General features: G+C 35.1%; 1 protein-coding gene across 12 annotated transcripts in view; it reads right to left on the bottom strand.

The window, feature by feature from the left end:
* trio (trio Rho guanine nucleotide exchange factor) overlaps positions 1-20,721 on the bottom strand; it is a 103,671-nt gene that overhangs the window by 51,673 nt on the left and 31,277 nt on the right. For all 12 annotated transcript variants that reach the window (XR_016315783.1, XM_089696685.1, XM_089696710.1 and 9 more), the window contains 9 exons: positions 18,459-18,724; positions 17,985-18,149; positions 17,512-17,638; positions 16,936-17,147; positions 15,984-16,116; positions 13,642-13,902; positions 12,276-12,437; positions 11,394-11,473; positions 10,974-11,058 (listed from right to left, as the gene is read on the bottom strand). Coding sequence is in view for 11 of the 12 variants with exons in the window: in XM_089696685.1 (XP_089552811.1) it covers positions 10,974-11,058; positions 11,394-11,473; positions 12,276-12,437; positions 13,642-13,902; positions 15,984-16,116; positions 16,936-17,147; positions 17,512-17,638; positions 17,985-18,149; positions 18,459-18,724 (1,491 nt within the window). In the remaining variant the exon portion in view is untranslated. The remainder of the gene's footprint in view (positions 1-10,973; positions 11,059-11,393; positions 11,474-12,275; positions 12,438-13,641; positions 13,903-15,983; positions 16,117-16,935; positions 17,148-17,511; positions 17,639-17,984; positions 18,150-18,458; positions 18,725-20,721) is intronic.

The raw sequence follows: 20,721 nt of genomic DNA, 5'->3' as shown, positions 1-20,721 counted from the left end.
TAGCATTGTTTCATAATATAGGGGCAGTGGGCAAAGTGGGTGGAGGAGCATTTTATATGTATAACTAGCTGTGCCCCGCGGTTTTACCCGCAGAGCTCCGTTCCTTTTGGTCTTAGCGTGATAATAATATATAGCCTTATATAATTATATAGCCTTCCTCGATAAATGGGGTATCTAACACCGAAATAATTTTTCAAATAGGGAGATTAGCGTGTTCAAATAAACAAACAAACTCTTCAGCTTTATAAATCTTGTTTAATTAAGCAATATAACAAAATTGTTTAATATAACGAGGTTCAATCAATAGTATTGTTTGAATTCGTATATTTTGGCTATATTTTCATACATTCAATTGATAAAATATTAACAACGTTATGGGGATAAGTTACTATTTGACAAAAAAAATATTTTTTCATTTGCTTTTTGTTTTTATATTTATTCGTCGTATAAATCCGTCGTATCCATAAACCAAAATCCCACCAAAACCAATATCTACCAAAATCACTACGACATTCGAATCAACTCTCGGTAAAAACTACACTACAGATAGGGATATAAAAGTTTCAAAACAAGATTAGAGCTAGCGCGCACGAGCAACTTTGTCTCCGCAACTATTTTGTCTCTCCCATCAATTTGTATGGGGAGTTGCGTCGCTACGTGCGCGCACTTTCATACTAGCCCATATGCATAGGTGGGAGAGACAAAATAGTTGCGGAGACAAAATAGTTGCGGAGACAAAGTTGCTCGTGCGCGCTAGCTCTAAAACTAACGATAATCTTAAGATACACGTATGACGTAGTAGGCAAAAGATAAGAAAAATATTGACGACGAAGGCACAAAATTAATATATAATGAAGCTAATGAGACTTCTTATAGGGTAGGTAGGTACCTATACATTATAAAGTAGGTAACATTGTACCTTTGATTATTTACTTGTCGTTATAAAACATGATAGTTTATCACTAGATGCTATCTACATAAATATCATTCAAAATAACATACAAAGTTATCGCTAAAAAGTTTCCAATATTCCGAAATCGAAAACAATTGATATACCTAATGGCTGTATCCGATATTTAAATTCGTTTATTTCGTTATAAATGCGCATACAGAATCGCTACGGTTCAAGGTATTTTGCATAATTTCTAATACCTAAAGTAATGGCAGTCGCTACCAAATGTATTCGTGTATTAAATTTCATATGCGAGATTATAGGTAGTAAGTCATTGGACACCCGACTCATGTTCATAGTTCAGTTTATAGCACATTCAATAATTGCCAACGTAACCATTAATATTATTATCGTAATCGCCATCCGGTAGTTAAATTCAATTTGGTCAGTTTTATTCGATACACATAAAAGTTCAGATTTTCCAATATTTTATCCAGTCACTCGATGAGTTTGCTTTCGAGCCCCCATTGTTTTACACATATTCTGTTTAAATATTTTCTGTAAACAGAAAATCCATTTTAATCAAGCGGAGCTGACGTACCTACGTACAATACGATTTTAAATTTATTGTTTTCCTTATCATATTATGTTATTGAATAAATATTTATATTTTCCTTAAATGATATCGAAATGCTTTGACAACTGCTGTTTATTATTTGTACTACAGCTTAATAATATAATTATTATTGTATTAGTGGCATTTGAATATTATTATAGTAGTGCAGGAACCAACGCAGGAACGTTTCTATATTGTTTTATATGAATAGATATTTCGGTAAAATTGGAAACTGAAAACCTTCAATAATTTCAATATCAAATCCATTACGTTAGATGGATCGTTGAACAGACTATAATTATCTAGCAGATCCTCGGCCACTCGCGGACCTTGAACAGATATATTTCCATCGCAAAGAGTCGAAAGCGTCAGTGGCTTGTACATCTTTAGTTGTGATTGATAACAAAAATAGCGATCGCATGCCAATACATTGTTTTAACATAAGTTGCTTTCGATTTAAATATTCACAACGTTCAATACAAAATTGAACAGAATGTGGTATTCGTAACATTGTCCCGATTATATTAAAATGACGATAAAGACATAGTTTAATGGTGTGGGGTTTAACTCTTTATTTTAATGACTTAGGGCCGATTTTTCAATGCTTGGATAAAACTTATTCGTCGAATCACTAGTATAAAACAAAGTCACTTTCTCTGTCCCTATGTCCCTTTGTACGCTTAAATCTTTGAAACTACGCAACGGATTTTGATGCGGTTTTTTTTAATAGATAGAGTGATTCAAGAGGAAGGTTTATATGTATAATAACATCCATCAAATAGTGGAGAAGTACTGTTATTTTTGAGGTTTCTAATGTGATGTCGTTCTCCGCTTACATTGCAAACGCAGGCTGAACCCTACGAGTTTTATCAAAATAATGTACTAAGTATTATACACATTGAAAAGGTCTACAGAAAAGTCCGCGATGGTATATGTCTATCTCTTATGGATAACCCACAATAACTTTTTTTTGTCATTTACTTTTTACGACAAAATAATGGCTAATTTTCGAAGCGATTTTAACCAATACAATTTTAACCAATTAAATACCTTGAATACATTGTTCATTTAATATAGATCTATATGGGCCTTTACACCGTATGATTTAAGTGAATATTTTCGAAGATATTACAGATTTACAAATTGCGGGACGTAGCGTTTGTGGCGGCACCGGCCGGCCGCCCGGCTATATATTTTATACCCGCGCGAAGACGGAGCGGGCCGCTATGTTTTTATATACAACGTTCACAGTTTTTCTGTAGTGTATTTAGTATCAGCATTGCACCCGTGCGAAGCCGGGGCGGGTCGCTAGTAATGTATAAAACTACCATTTTAAAAACGTATTCTAATTGCCCGTATTTGACTTTTTACGTGACATTTTAATATTATCGTGTAATACTTTATTGGACGGATAAGTTTTATCCAAGCATTGAAAAATCGGCCCTTAGATAAATAATTTTTTTTATACTAGGTAATTAAAACAGTATTGGGATAGAGACTAAGGAAAATCGTGTACAACACAAACAGAGCAATCGAATAACGGAAACATTGTACAACATGTAGTATTAGCTATTTACAATTTTATTAAAACACATTTTATGGTTATTACGAAATAGTTCGTACACAATTTTCCGCATAGTTTTGTTTACATTTACTCTTTCAGCCGAATTGAAAAATTGAAAGCTATGCAAACAAACGGTAAATATTATATGCAGCCCTTTTACGAGTTACGATGTTCGTATTTTAAGTGGCGTCGACCTGTAAAGAGAACATATAAAGTTTGTCGGTGTATTTTTTGCGCAGAACAATGTCGGTGAGGCGATGGCATAATTTTGGTGCATTAAGTCGCAGTCACCTGGCGCTGGCGGCCGCCCTTGAGCAGGCGCGCATTGAAGGAGCTCGGCGTGTCGATGGTGTGCTGGCGCGCAAGGGCCGCGTGCGGCGCGCTCACGGAGCTCTGGCGGAACCACGGCAGCGAGATCTTGCGGCGGCTCTTGTGTTGTTTGGCGAGCGGCGGGGGGGGCGGGGTGGTCGTCATCGCGGCACGTGGCGCGCGGGGGCGGTGCGGCCCGCCTCGTCCGGTGCGGCGCGCGGCGCTGATGCCACTGCCGCGCTCCTCGCCGCCCGCCGCTATCGCTCGCTCCGCTCACTCACTACGCAGCCTCCGTATCGAGCTATCTTAACGAATTCATTCTACTCGAGTCCTTACCGAAGGACACGCTTAATCCGTCTATGTTCAATGACAATGTCGACTCCGAAATGCGTTACGCTCGCTTTACATTTTTTGTTTCCTTGATAAGGAAATTTCAAATTGAGACAAAAAAATGTATTCATAAAGAGTATAACCTACAAAGGAAGGTTACCGCGCAAACTGTATTCATTGTAGACTAAGCGTAAATCCCTAGTAATCCCTACTAATATTATTAATGCTAAAGTAACTCTGTCTGTCTGTCTGTCTGTCTGTTACGCTTTCCCGCTTAAACCTCAACCGATTTTGATGAAATTTAGCACAGACAATCTTTAGACCCTGAGAAAGAACATAGGCTACCTTTTATTGCGAAATAATATGTACCACGGGCGAAGCCGGGGCGGACCGCTAGTAATTAATATACTTCCAAAATAAAAATTAAACAACACAGAAACAATATCTTAATAACTATGGATAAAAACTTAATAACTATAGATGTGCGCATAACGTATGCCAATTATTTAAAGCGCACAAAGTTCATTACGACCAAGCAATTAGTTAAAAGTTGTTTAGTACTGGAAAACTCAGCTCCCAAAGTTCACGAAAGCGTTCAATTTAAACTTTACTTTTGCTAGAATTTCATAATTACAACAGATCAAGGAACACTATTATAAGAAATATAAGTTCTATGATAAACGGTTAATCTACGTCAATACACACTCACATTATAACAAAAACGAATGAGCTCAAGCAAAAACTTACAACTTTAATCACAAACATATTTTGTGCAGTAAGTATACATCAATAATTCGTAGCTCTAGCACAAATTGTAGCGGCGTAGTTTCACGGATTTATTTGAAATGTATTTAATCTATAATTATGCAATAGTATATTAAACTCCGGTATCACAACTATTTTCAAAAGCTCTTCTCAAACGGCTAAACCCATTGTAATTGTTTTTAGTGCAGTAATAGGAAGGTCAAAGAATAGGTATTTTCATCCCTATAAATGTAATGTAAGTTTTTTTAATTTTAAAACCTCTAAATATTCAGGATAAGCCCTAACACCACAGGTAGATATGTTAAAGGATCGGTGGAATTATCGCCACGCTCAAGCATGAAACTTTAAATACAACGGAGACAGGGACATACAAACGTGTCGACATAACTTTCTGAGCCAATTTGTAAAACGACGTAGAGTTCGCTCGTTGCATTGTTTCTAGCTAAGAATGGTTAGCTACATTCCGTTCATGAATCAATAAATTCTACTGCACGAGCCGACCGTCACCGTAATGGACATATGAATTGGAGTTATGAATTTCGGATCAGCATATTTGCTTCCAACGTTTCATACAATTTCGTAACATTTCATTTTACAAAATTTAAAAGCACGTTGGACATGTTTTAATCACAGGCAGGTGGATCCTTTATATGAAGAGTCTTTTGTATATTCAATGAATTGCTTTTATAGGAGAGTATTTCGAATTTAAATAGAGCAGTGGCTCAATAGTGTTAAAGGATTTCGGAGAATAGGTATTTCAACAGTTTAATAGTATCACTAGCTACAGTTTATAAAAGAAAGGTTTTCAATGTCTTTCAGTTTATAAAAATTCAGTATTGTGGACAATTATCTTATGGTGAAAATGTATGTCATATGTACAACATTCACCCTTGACCCCGTTCTAAAGAAAGCTCGAATCCCCATAGCGCAAATATTAGTCGACTTGACGATCGCATATAAATATACAAAATAAAGATTATTAATATAATTAATTTAATTAATTATATTAATTAAATTAATTAAATAAAGTTTCATAACAAAATACAAGTAACTTAAAATCGAAGGCCATGGAGCGAATCATTTCCAATACCTTCGGGGTAATCACGAGGCACGCGCTCATCACGTCGTTACACTAAACGCAATCGACCATAGCCATTCTTGTTGATTTAGAGAAAATTTTCTACGAAACGATTCATGCCGCTCGAACTTGGTCACCTTTATATTATGTATGTATAAACCGCTTTCTAGTAACTTATCCAGTTTTGCGATTTATGCATTTCCAATGGCCATTTGCCAATTATTTCATTATTCTCTTTGAAGCTTATAATTGGATAGCAAATTTTAACGTGAAGGTGGGAGACTGAATCCGAGTCTCGAAACTAAACTTTACTATAACGGCTTAAGTATCGTGAACTTTAAAGGAGGTCCTTCTAAGAATGTTATATTAATTATATAGTATGATAGCTACCTACCATCATACTTTTTCTGTCGTATTAAAAATGTAAAACTCAAATAAGATCAAAAATATACTGAAAAGCTGTGTGTATTGTTTATATTGAGTTACCAGGATATACAAATATTTTTTATTTCATTTAGAACAAACAAAAACAAACTTTTCACTGCGATCAAGTATCAAGTCATTAGTTTCACTCGTTATAGTTGCAGTACGAGGCGTTGTCGAATACTCCTGTTTCATATTTTAATCAACGCCAATTTTTTACAGGTATGATTTTCGTTCATAGTTTTTTTTACCCAAACATGAACAATCCCAAAATGAATTTTCAGAGAATACAAAATAAAAACGTTTCTGAATAATAGAGTTTACTTTGTGTTTTCATTCGTTGCATTAATTATATCCCGTTACAGTTTGTCTTGTTATAAATAAAGAGAGCAATTGCTCCATTTTACGACCACAACATTGCTATAAAGGTCAAAGAGCAACGTCATCCACCCAATTTGAACGTTACTAAGCTGAAAAAATCAAGAATAGATTCTCTTTGGTACATAGGTTTTTGTTTGAAATTATTTGTCGAATGCACAATTGACACTGTATCACACGTGTACATATAAAAAAAAACTTAATTTATCATTAAAAAATCTTTATAGTTAATATTAAGGTCAAGCGACAATAAGCTCGAGAGCTCTCACGGGGTCTGTTATAATGAAGCGCAAACTGATGAAAGCTTGTTCAGACACCACCATGTTGCTCCTCAAATAATCTTCTTTTTTAAGGTAGATGCAAACACGCTGAGCCAGGTTTACGAACTAATTAAAACTTGTTCCCGAATTGATTGTGTTGCAGAAACTTACAAAGTTTCCCTGCAAAACGAGTCATGTTTTCAGGGAAATTTTCAGTTATTTTGGGAGAGACGAAGCATCGTAAGCTTCAAACACAAAAAAATAAAGTTCATGCGCTCTGCATGTGCAAATGAAAAAGAATTCTAATCACCAGCTGTATTTATACGGTGGAAAAATAACGTCTATCTTTTTAAACAAACGTACTGTATGATATAAAATATTTTTGTTGTGTTACAACTTAATGAATTAATATGTGTCTAAACTTGTCTTCTTTGCATAAAGACAAATAAAACTTTCTTTATTATTTCATCTCTTAACACTGAGGCTTCTGACATAATTAAGACAGTTTACGTAATCTAATTATAACTTCTTAAATGTTATATCGCCACTTTATTGGAATGTCAAAAGTTTCACACAGTCTTTAAGCTACGTGAGCGTCGCAAGGAGGAAACGTAACGAAGACGCAACGATGTATAAAGAATGGGGTCTTGAGTACTTTTATAGTGCTTATTATAAGAATAAAATAAAAATACTTGTGGAACACTCAATATTGTACATTGTAGGAGAATGCTTTCGCCCGCACTTTGAAGATAAATAAGCTACAAAAACTTATTGCACCACAATTCAATTATAAAATGTAGTAAGAATGGAATGGTTTCTTGATGTTGCACGGTAGCTATTTTATATTCAAGAATACAATTATTATAACGAGAGCTCGCAAATTAAAATCATTCATCAGATAGCGTACCTACGGCGAACCATTCAATCAAACGTTTAATTTGAATTCACGGTCTATTATGGATATAGCGGATAGCTAATATACCTCTGAATACGTTCGCACATTGAAATGATATTGGGAATCGATGTCCATCCCCAGCGTTATTGCGATTGAAATTCAGGATATTTGTAGACTTGACATGTCCACAGAATTCAGTTGGAGTGTATGTAACGTGTTTATAGTAGAGCCATTTTAATAGGCAACATTTGACAGTTCAACAAAATTCAACAACGTAACCTGGTAACAACGACATAGAATAATATATTACATATTTTGTGTTGTTAGAACTGCACATTTGCTTAACTTTTTTCAATTACATACATATTTATAACAATAATGACCGATACAAGTACATAATTTTAAGATTTGATAAACCATTCTAAACATAATAAACAATTTCTGATTTAAAGAACTGACGTCGCTACAATTTTGTGTCAATAAACCTTTTTTGTTTTTAAATACCAGAGACGTTACTCTAAAAAATCGAAATCTGACATCTAGAATCGAATGCATTGATTACTTGTGAATAAAAATCATCATAAATTAATAAATGCGTTGTTTTTTTAATTATATAGATAGTACTTGTCTTATTTTGCTCCTTAAATTTACGAAAGAAAGTATATTACTGGGACAGGGATTTGCCTGATGAATCTTAAAATTGACATGTGTTTCAAGTTCGATTGGCAAATGTTTCAAGTCCGTATCGATTAATTCACTTTAATCGATGTTTTTAAGCAGGTTACCTCTCTTCGAAGATAAAATTGATAGACGTCAAATGTTGCCTTTAAATTGGCTCGACTATAATATCCGAACTGCATTCGAGAGCCAAATTAACGTCTCCTTCATTGTGAGTTTGTCTCGTCCGTCCAGATGGTGCAGGGGTTTGAAAGGATTCAATACGTTCAGTGTATGTTCACATATTGACTCTTAGAATTATTGAAGCAACATTATAGTTCCCATTTTAATTAAATTTATTTATCTGATTTATCCTTAACCGTAATAATATTACTTATACATACATTTTTACTCACTTTACCAATATTTAACTATTTTATTACTAATAAACCAAGGTTTCACCCAATACAGCAAATAGGCTTAATTATAATTAATAACAGCGTATGCATTGTTTCACCGCATATTTAATTATTTCGGTATAATAATTATTCGGCAGCAATCCATTGATAATTATAGAATGTACAAAATATTTTTAATATGGAATTTTTGAAATTCTATGAATAATCAGCCTACGTTTGTTTCGGTATGCCGCCCCTGTCTGCCCCCCGAAAATACCACTATCGAGCCCATATTATTGATTGAACCAAACTCATGAATCTCTCTGAATTGTGTAATAATCTATAGTACTTGCAATTGCGACAGCATGTAGCCCATTTAGATATACACTTTTTTTCTCATAGTGAAGAATTTCCTGACAAAGGAAAATCTAGATGGCTTGTTGCCATCGTATCTCTTTAGAACGAATTATTCATTTTCTGTAACGAGATTTTTTTAACAACAAATTAAAATTTCTATGCGTATGTCATATAAATTACACATTAAAATGTGTAATTTATATGACATACGCCTATAAGCCCAAATGGTATTTATTGGCTCAAAGTATTTAGGAGTTACTTTTTATATGTTAATAATATTAAAATCTCTTAAATGCAATAAAACAAAGCCTCGTATCGTTTATAAATCAATTCGATTAGGCATATAAATTAACGGTAATCATAGAACGCAAACATTTTACCCTCCTACGCTTTCAAAGAATTTCTCACCCCACAAGCTAATATGACGAATACCGACATTCACAACGTAAGTGCCTCTCTGAAATGGGGTTCTTATTCTAAAAGCAAACGTAAGGAAGTGTTCTATAAAATTCATTTACTTTACTGGTGATATTTGAAAAGCGATATTTTTCAATCCGCAGCTAAAATTTTGCATATATTTTAGAAATCTCTAGTCTTTCAATGTACTCACGAAAATCTGAATATCTCAGAAACTTTCTTTTAAAATATCATTTTCCTATCGGCAGAATATGCAAAATTATCTAGATCTTTCTTAATTGGCTTGGAACTGAGATATTCTTTTAGCTTATAAAGCGATTAAACTACTTGAACTCGATTGAGACTTAAAGTCTTTGCTATCCCTTCTGTCACGATCCGAAACAATCCAGGTCAAGTAATTTTTGTGTTAAATAACTCTTTGGTGACAAACGAAGGAAAGACAAACTTTTCGTTTCGTATCGTGTATTAAATTCTTTCGATTTATACACTTAAGATAGTAAATTATTTTTTATTGTATCATATATAGTAATTTAATATATCAAGTACATACCTACATGTGATATTATACCCAACTCACACAATTAGATGTACCATACATAGAAAAAATAAAGTACTAGTATTATCTATTGATGTCTCGCTTTATATTTTTTGTTTTATATTAATGTGAGCCGTAAAATTTTTAATCTAACAAATGCATGTTACCTTTCGTATGTTATTAACTCAGTATAGGGCAATTTATTGATTGATGCCGTACGTTTACGGCCAATAATGGAAGTGGACATATGTATTCATTAACTTTGTTCCTTGTAATGTAAACGTGAAAATAACAAATATTTCAATCGAACCCACTCAATATTTTATTCAAAAATAAATGCTCTCTTATTAAATAAATCATAAGATGGTTGAATAATTCAAAGAGAACAATCCAACTTTTAAAAATCTGCATAGCAATGAGGAGAAAGAGATTTTGCGCAAACTTTGTCTTATATATCAAGCGACATTAACTTAATAAGTCACCCCGTGTCCGTGGAACGATTTGCATTCTCATTTCTTATGCGAAGCAATGAGAGAATGGAATGAATTTTTACCCGGCTGTCTTCGTCTACAAAAACCGGGCTTATTTTATGAAACTGGAAACATTTTGAATGGAGCGAAGCTTTCCACTCTATGCATTTCGTCGTGGTTCATCGTGGAGGCGGGAATCACGCGGCGCCCGGCGCGATGCAAAACGATAAGTGTCGGCTCTGTACAAAAATCAAATGCGCTCCAACGTTCACTCGACTAAAAAATACCTCGTTGCACTTGGCACTGACAATCCGAAATGTAAGTTCTCGAAGCAATTTTGACGGGCTGAAAACTACGACCGAAAATATAACGCATTTTTCCCGTGCACCCGAAAATGATTAACACATTTTCAGCTCTTGTTTTCCAATGTTTTGAACGGTACTGTAATTGTTTAACGTTGTATGGACGCGTAGAACAATAACGCTAACGAATTCGTCATTAAATCTTAATAATTGTATACACACAAATGTTGATGTAAACATTATTCAATACCATCGAGAGATTGAAACTTATTTATAAATCGAGTCACAGTTCAATCAAAGAGCAGCGGTAAAAATAAATAGATTTACCTTGTCTGAGTCCGTAGTGTTCCCGCTGCCGAAGGAGGCCAGTGAATTGCGATCGAGATTTTCAGTGTCCGTGTCTTCGAAGTCGCTGTAGAAGAATACTTGAATGAGATTCTATTTAAACTGTTACATTACTAAGCTCTTGTTAAAGTTTTGTTACAGTTGTGAATTTTATGTTAAAGTTATTTCTGCTTTGGTTGTTCTTTTAGTTTCATTATTTACTATTTATTACTTATTAGTGTTGTATTCATACGTATGTATCCATTATTATAGTTTGATAAGGAATTCATTAAGATGTTGAATTATATTTTACCTGTCCATTTAAGACACAAATACAACATTTTCAAATACTTTTTAGTGTTTATATTTTTCAATCAATATTATATTCGATACGCGCATTTAATATTAATATTTAATACATACCGGCTAGACCTCTGAGAGCTCGTTGGCCGAACCCGCGCGGGACTGCGAGGCGGTTGAAGCGCTCCACTGAAGTAAGTTTCCTGTATAAAAACGTTATTTTTTAAGTACATTTTCTTATTATTAAATATTAATGACAATAGAGAATGAAATAATACATGTAGTTAGAAACGAACGTCAAACGCATTCTACAACTTCAAGAAAAATACAGAACATTTAAAATGATTATGTTAAGTGCTCAATAAATACTCAACGCATGTTATGAATTCTCGCATAAATATCTCTGAACTGTATGTTATTCTGTATTATATCGAGTGTACTACTTCATTAATATCGTTCAAATGATAATTGCAACAATCACCTAATAGCTACGAATAATGAAATGTACAATTCCATTTTCAAGTACTTGCTAATATGAAATACTTTGTGAATATACAAGCAATTTCTGAGCAATAACGTTAGTAAAGGTTGTGTAGTAGACTTATATTTGCACAAGGCACGCGTAAGCCTGGATTGCTATAGAGTTGACGTCAACTCCACAATTTTTTCGTGTATTTGTCAATATTTTCATTTCATAATATCACAATAATACTAGACGTTCACTTATAGTTACAATTTTATATTAAAGGTGAATATAATGTATTTTTTTACAATAACTACACCGACTTCAATTTTCAGAACTAAACAAAAAATTTAATGTGACCAGCCTGAAGACACTGGCTACCAAATAAAATGAAGAATTCGTGTTACTTTCTCATCTAGACAGAAAATCATAGAAATAGTTTAAATCAAACAGAGTTAGTGACATTTGTACACACACCGCTTAAAAATACTCATAGCTATGATTTTTCCTACAAAAGACCCCCACCATCCCGTAACACGTACCTGTATGACCTCCCGAAGCCGTCTGACCCACGTCTGCTTGACCTCCAGCGAGGGAGCTTTGAGCATGATGCGGCAGTCGCTCGCCATCGGCTCCCGCCCCGTCCACACGGAGAACTTGCACTCGTCACCTTCTATGTGCTCGGTGACACCTAATTCGGATGTCTGTGGAATGATGTAGAGGTTAGATATGTCATTTTATTTATTTATTTATTAACGTGATAACGTTTTTAAAATCGTTTTAGTCGGGTGACATGTTCAGAAACTTGTGTCACACCAAAACCTCACGAGCGCGATCGCAGGTATAACGAGAGAGAGACCGACCGATCTCCCGTCTCATCTCGAGCGCTGCCACCAATAAGACGTTATCACGTAAACATCTCGATCGTAAACCTACTTTACAAACAACCAATTTTTTTTATTTATTTTTACATAGGGTACCCAAAAGGTAAAACGGGCCCCTATTTCTAAGCCTCCGCTCCCTATTCAAATTTTACCTATTTGAACTATTTGAAGACACAGACTCCTGAAAAACAGTTTTTACTATATTGATATCCTGGGAAGACTTTAAATTTGTTAGTCGACTGTGTGCAAGTTTATTTATGATTCTTTGGGCAGTCCCTATTCGAATGTTTACTTTTTTGTACGTTCGTGATTAGTGTTACTATTGATAAGAGATATACAGTTGCAATATGACGGATCACCGGGGATTTTCTTTAATATTATATCTACCATGAATCACAGAAAGGGAAAAAATTGGAAAATCAAATAAACGAGATAAGAATTAATATGTAATGTTATGATGAAAAATAAATAATTAATGTTATACATATACCATAACCAGTATAAATGTAAGACGTCGATTGTGTGACTCAGTAAAATAAGATAGTCTTTTTTACGTTTCAGAAAAACATAAAAGAAATAAAAACGTACTTACCATTTAATAATACAACGTTTTTACGACATTTAGTTTTTAAATTTATTCATTATCAAGATACAGAAAGATTAGAGACAGTCAAGGAAAAAATAACACAACAGAATAAACTATGAATAAAATTCCTATGTATTTAATTTTTTCCAAGAAAATATTTTATTATACCAGGAGGAATTTTATGTTTTATAAAGCAAAATAAATTAATTTGTTATAAAGATAAAATAAATGAGATCCTGGCTTAATACTCTCATGCATCCCTACATATTTGGAATAAGCTTTAGAAAAATTATGAAAAGGAATTTAAATTTAATCTGGAGTTCAGTGTACTGTATCCGTGTTTCAGAGGATCATTATGGAATTTTTCATAAACATTGCATACACCTTATTCAAATCGAGTAAGAATTTCGCTCAAGATTGAAATGCAAAATAGCTCACCATAAACTTCGTCTTGTAAATGTATTTCGCCTTTCCGTGCGTGTCTTTGACCTCCTTGGCGAGGAGGAGATGGAGATCGAACAGGAACACTCTCCGCTCGCGGCACTTCTTGATGATCTGCCGCAGGTCCCACACTTGGAACGAGTCTTGGAGGACAACTTCGCCGAGACTGTCCGTTGGAACATCACAGCCCTCGAGGTTCGACAGGTGCATCGCATCGTTCGCCTTCTTGGGCACCGACAGCATAACATCCAACCCGTCCTAGTTAAGGAGTAAAACGTTAGTGTTTGAAGATTGCAAAATTAGGAACAGAGGCGGTATTTTATTTTTCACCGACTTTAAAAAAGTGTGTGGTTCAGTGTTCTTCGGAATGCCGAGCATATATTTTTTTCACATTATTGAGACATATTTCGGTTATCTTGTTAGTTCCTAGAAAACGTAATTTTCCTTAACGATCAACGGTGTAAATAAACATATTTCAAGGTGCAAAATATTACGATGAGTTGAAAAGAAGGAACAACCGTCAGTCGTGATTAGAGTATAGAGTTCCGAAGTGGCGTAAGACGGAAGTCCTAATAAAAAAAATCGATTGTTGAATTACTAAAGTACTTAAAGTTTATTACCATTACATATTAATATAAGATGTAGAACCAAGAGGTTAAACTCTTTTTTTCGTTATTTGATTTTTAATTAATTGACTGAACCCAACATCAGGAAAACCGCTTTAAATAGGTATTGTTTACCACATTTCAAAGTGCATAGTAATTTATTGACGTAGTAAATTATGAGATTACGGCGGACTATTATTCTTCGAAGGGACGCCCATCCCACGAAAATTAACTTTAAGTAGATCCATTTAGTGATTAGGATTATTCTGACTGCAATTTCTTCATTAATCCGCTATTATTATAATTATCATTACTTTATTATCTTGACATCTATATTTTATTACGTTTACAGGACCCTCATCTAACTAAAATTGACATTGAAATTGGTTACAATGTCAATTTTGGTTAAAAGCTGGTATCTATTATATTATTATTATATAGTTTGTAACTATTTACATTGACATGATATATTCATAACTAGCTTTCCATCCGCGGCTTCGCCCGTGCAGTCAAAGAAAAACCCGCATAGTTCCCGTTCCCGTAGGATTTCCGGGATAAAACCTATCCTATGTCCCGAGGTAAAAAGTAGCCTATGTCGTTTCTCGGGTATCAAAATATCTCTTTACCAAATTTCATGCAAATTGGTTCAGTAGTTAAGGCGTGATTGATTTGAACAGACAGACAGACAGAGTTACTTTCGCATTTATAATATTATATAGTACATACAACATTTTTACGTGCAGGTCCAATCCGATTATGCCGATGACTGTTTATATACTTTAACATTATCAGTAAGACACTATCGACACTTATGAGAACCATTCCATTGGTATTTAAGGATTAAATTTTACAAACGAACTCCGTGTGGAATAAACCACTCCACATCGAGTCCCCGATTGATGTGCAAGTAAGCCATGAATCATAAGGAAATATTGGTTTAAACCTACGGTTAATTACAACGAACTTGTTTGTTTAATCTTAAATATATCCGACGTTTGTCGTATATAACTGGAAATGAAATATAAACATCTCATCCGATAGGCGTAATGGGTTAACGCCATTACAGAACACAAAAGGTCGTTAGCAACTCTGATAAACGAAATATTAGTCTGTTGATTATGAGCTTACCCTATCTTTCCAATTATTAGGCTTACTAGCTTCACCCGGCTTCACCCGCGTTTTTAATGAAACATTTCGTAGGATTAAAATGTTTTACCGAGAGAATAGGTAAATCTTAAAGAAGTTTATAGCTCTCTAGCCTTCTATCTCTATAGACAAAAATAATACAATAAAAGCGCTCCATTACGACGTTAAAAAAAATAAACAGACGCACATTCACATTCAATTACTAAGGATAGTAAGTAAAATTAAATTGACTGGAAAGAAAATAATGTACACTTACGTCTTTTATAACACAATATATTATTAAATTTTAAAACAATACTACACAACAGCGACTCACACGCCAAATAATTAACAACAAGCTAGGTTCAAAATAAAATCAACACAGCCGATTGTTTGTAGTGACAATTAGAATATAAGCACAAGGTATGCTGGACTCTTATGGATTTATCTTATCACTGATCATAATTGACGCGTCTTTAAAAGATAAGAGCCGTGATTCTTGGTACAGTTTTGGTACATAACATAGTGGATTTCATCTATGTCAAGGTTGCTGCTCCATAAATTCGCACAATATTATACAACATTTTTAAGACAAAATAAATAACATACCTTGATTTCTCCTTGGCCCTCAGCACAACAAGCTTGCAGGTCTTTCAGAAGCAGTTGATATTTGGTAATTCTCTGCACCGGCTTGATCAGGTATGCTGCCAAGGGATGCTCTAATTTCTTACGACGTTGCACTCTATGACAAAATATAAAAAATAAAGGAACTACATTTGAAACCGACTTGCACTTGCGTTACTTAGACAAACATCTATGCATTAATTGCCTAAACGACATCTTTTAAAATGTTTATTCTTTACATTAAGTCAGCACTCCAGAATAACAAGGAAATTTACCAAAATAGTGCCATCTTGCGAGCAACGTCGAAAATATGTATAAAGCTACAACGTTCGCCTCACGGAAAACATCCTCTGACCTCCAATAGATGGCATGTGACACAAAAGCTATTTTATTTTTTTAATGTTAGTTATTTTTCTTTGATTTTGTTCTTTCCGTTACATATTCACCGAATTGATCTTACGAAGTTTTAATTAATCACACTGTTCATTTTTTAATAGCTTTGAAATGTATGTTTTAAATCAAGTTATGGATAAAAAGTGTTAATATAATGGTGACGTGACTGATGTTATCTAGAAATTAAAGACTTCTTATCGGATTTTAAAGGCGATTTTATCATTAACCCGATGCTTAGAATACATTACAATGAGTGTGGTCACGGGGAGACAGGGAGTTTTTAATTTTTTTCCGGTTAGCCTGATATGTGAACTGTTGGGTATAAAATCTTAAACTCGCGTCAGGACACGTGGCATGATCGAAAAAGCGTAAGTCGGATTTTTTTTTTAGCCCTTATCTTATATTCCATGCGTAAGACGGATACCATTCCAAAATATCAAACATGCTGAACGTTAATAATCAAGTTTTCACTTCTGCCGGCACTCCCGGAGTGCAACTTTTTTTTTATCTATACTATTTTGGATAGTTCGATATTCACTCGTACCTCTCAAAGTAGTCGCCCGCGTGTGTCACGACCGCCGCGTTGCTGTCCGGCTTGTTGCGGCAGTACGACACGTACATGTCGAACTGGCGCGCCCACGTCACGAAGCAGTGGCCCACGTCCTCGGGCCACGCCTCGTACTTGTCCAGCTCGCGCAGGAATATGCGCTCGTGGAAACGGTGGATCTCCTCTATGTTGCCGAATATCAGCTCCTCCTGTGTGCGGAACAATTGAAAATTGAGTTTTTTTTTTACAATAACACTGTTAAAATAAATACTTTGAATAATTCTGTTCCATAATTCTGTTTCATTCGACAAGAAATAACCATGAATTCTAATAATTATCTATGTAGTATTCGCAAAAATAGTCATAAAACACTTTTTTTTTTGTTAAAACTGGCAAAGAGCACGAGCTCTTTAACCACGAGGTCTTGATGAAAAATCTCAGACACTGGGTTACGTAGAAAGGGAACTGTATAGTATAATTATACATGTAACGGAAGTTACAGATAGGGACTGACTATTTCTGACTGACTTGAATTACAACCTAAAAGTCTATAAGACATTGATATTTCTTTACCTTGCCCTGTAGCGCTACCGGTACAGAAGCGGGATCAGTGCGCATCTCACGCAAGTATCCAGTGATACAAGTTTCCAGATCTTTGACATACGCTCGCTCCGTTTGCAGCAGCTCGGCCATGATGAATCTGTTCAAATGGCAAAATTATTAATTTCTGATGTTTAAAAAAGACCCAATTAGAGTTACTATACTACTGTTTAAAGCATACAGCTATAGTCCGATCAACATATCAAAAGTAACAATAATCATTTCACGGATTGTGACTTATTAAATGCAAAAATATGATTTCATTTTTCTTTTCACTATCTACCAGTATCTACGATACAAAAGTTTGAAATGCAAAGCTTAATTTTATTAATGTGCTTTTAAAGTATCGAGACAATTTAAACTATTTGAAGTTTCAATACCGCTTAGTATCAAATCTGTGGTTTTACAAACAGCCAAATAAAATCAATATCCCCATATGTACTCACTCCTTCCTCCTAGCGCTGCGTCTCTTCTCATCGCCAGCGGCTGATGGCTGCGGCTCGACTCGCACCTCGCTCTCCGATTGAGTGGACGCTAGTGAAGGAGCCACACCGGAGTCGCTCTCCACTTCCGTTTCACCGCCTTCCATGGAACCGCTGAACTCGGCATATCTGTTCACGATAGAGACTTGTTAAAGTGTGTTCAAACTCCTTTATAAATCGATAGGCAGGCGAAAGATGAAAAAAGAAGCCACTTTTGGTTTTTATCACCCAAACAATATTCCCAATCTCCTTACTGGATTGGATGTGATTGTGTAGTGTAAATGACCAATTAAAGTATTTGTATAAAAAGTAAAAACTGATAATTAAGTCCACTTCAAAATTAATTCTGACCAAACAAAAATTACAGCCATGTCTACTTTCTATCTTTTCTGTAACCAGATGTAACATCCACAGTTGCACTGTGGTAGTATAACGCACCTAGCATCCACAGCGGCCACCCACTCCTTGATCTGCACGGCATGCGGGTGCCCCTTCTCCACCAGCCCGTCAGCCAGCTGGGCCAGCAGCCGCACGCGCTCTCTGCTCTCGCGCGCCACGCCCGCCGCCGCGGCCGCAGCTGCCGCACCGCACCGCTCTTGCGTCTCGCGGATCCATTCCACGGCCGCGCGCGCTGAGCGCTCGAACAGCGCGAACTGCTGGCACTGCTCGAGGCGCTTCTTGCGCACAGTCCAGTGCTCCAGGACCTGAGACCAACATTTTTATTAAACTGTAAATATATATAAAAGCTAATATTAGAAATGCTAAAAAAAATACCGGTTGTATCAAAATCATAACAAACGTCCTCAACATTTAACGCGACACGAATGCTTGAGCACTGACCATTATCTGCCAGCACGAGGCCCGACTGATAGTATCGCGAAATAACAAAAGCTTTATTGTATGGCGAACCGTAACAGCAATGACACTGACAATGACACGCGATTATATATGCTACACAGATTTATTTCCAAACATGTGTGTGTGAGTGTGTGTGTATGTCACTCGAACAGTATAAAAATCAAAACATATCATCGGAAGGATGATAAACGGAGCCGCGTCCGATGACGATCGGAATTCATAGGTATTTGTTTGTTTACAGCACCGCTTCGAATTCACACAATCTAGTAGTCGTTTTGCATGCACCCGGAAAACAATTAGTACGGCACGATAGTGATAAAAATAGAATTAATTGCATCAGAACGGAGCCAGGCAGTCTAGCGGTCTAGCTCAGACGAGCTTTTATCGCTATAATATACCACTACTAGAATAACGAATTAATTGTTATGTACAATACAACTACTTACAAAATAATAATAATATCAATCTTATTAATACTGTAACACTGCAGGATGATAAATATAAGATGATTTTCCATATATTGCTCCCCAAATACAAACTGCATTGAACCAAAGATCAAATATAATAATGATTTTAGTAAAGAAGATCGAATTTATACTTTTTCAGTAGAAAGCAATATGCAAATGCATATATTCCACTAAATCTTATTTGAAGTATATTAGACTTTGATTTATGTGAAGTACGTGAGGTACCTATATGAAGTATATGTAGCTTAATGTTATATTGTGTGCACTTATTTGTAAACAATGTTGAATACAACGTATAACCGAATGGTTGTTTTATTTGTACTCCAAGCCTCTACCTCATACTTCATGGCGACCCTAGCCAGTTCGTAGAAAATGATAGCGCGTCGCCGGATGCCGGGCGAAAAGTGCAGAGTAGCCGCATGCCAGTGTGCCTTGTCGCACTAGTTTTAAACAAAATGATTTTTATAACATACCTGTCGTCCAAAACGCGAAATAGTACTTCGCAAACAAATTAGCGTCGAAAAACCAAAATGAAAACGAGAGATAAAAAAGAACATAAGGAAATCAAAATTGGCCATAAAAGGTGCGAAGAATGCGTTTACGGGTGTCAGCAGCAGGCAGGCGCGATCCTGAACGGGAAGAAGCAGCAGTTTGAAGTGTCCCTTTCCCCCAAATAAATTAAATATAGCGGGTGTAATCTAAAATATGGTGCGGTTTGCGTTGTGGTGTGAAATTGTGATCCATGAGGTTTAAGTGTGAAAAATAGTGCAGTTAAAAGTAAAAATATAATTAATCTATAATAAATAAATTTTAAAACAAAAGAACATTGGACATATAAAAAAATATTTTAAATATTATATCGTGTTTAATAATGTAATAAACAGTTCGTGGAAGTCCAGTCGACATGCGATACGCTATGAAGCGTCAGCAGAATGCTATCGTAGCGTATGTAACTGTGCTTCGAATTAGATAGAATTAATTTTAAGTGAATGAAAATTGAAATTATATGATGCTACTTGCTTTGTATTGAGTCTACTTAGTTTGTATCTTTAATTTTTAAGGTATGGTTTTAGTTAGTTATGGCCGATTTAATACTTAAAAATTATTATAAATTAAAAGAAATTAGGCGATATCTTATAAAAAGTATATATAAGTAGATATAAATATTTTTGATAAAAATTGTTCAAAATGGAATTTGATTTAAAAACTGCATGTGGTTTAATACCAGTTGTAGACGATAAGGAAAATACAACGAAACGATTGATTGATGCTGTGGAAATGTATGCTGACATGCTAAATAGTGCGGGTCAGTCCTTATTAATTAAATTTATTTTAAAAGGTAGATTATCTGAAAATGCTAAGCTACGGGTGAACAG

The sequence above is a fragment of the Colias philodice genome, chromosome 1 (genome assembly GCF_061535455.1).
Source record: "Colias philodice isolate Cphi_HAF_F1 chromosome 1, ilColPhil1 Martin Lab GWU primary, whole genome shotgun sequence".
NCBI lineage: Eukaryota > Metazoa > Arthropoda > Insecta > Lepidoptera > Pieridae > Colias > Colias philodice.
Note: the sequence above shows the minus strand (reverse complement) of the source record. Positions and strands in the feature narration are given on the sequence as shown.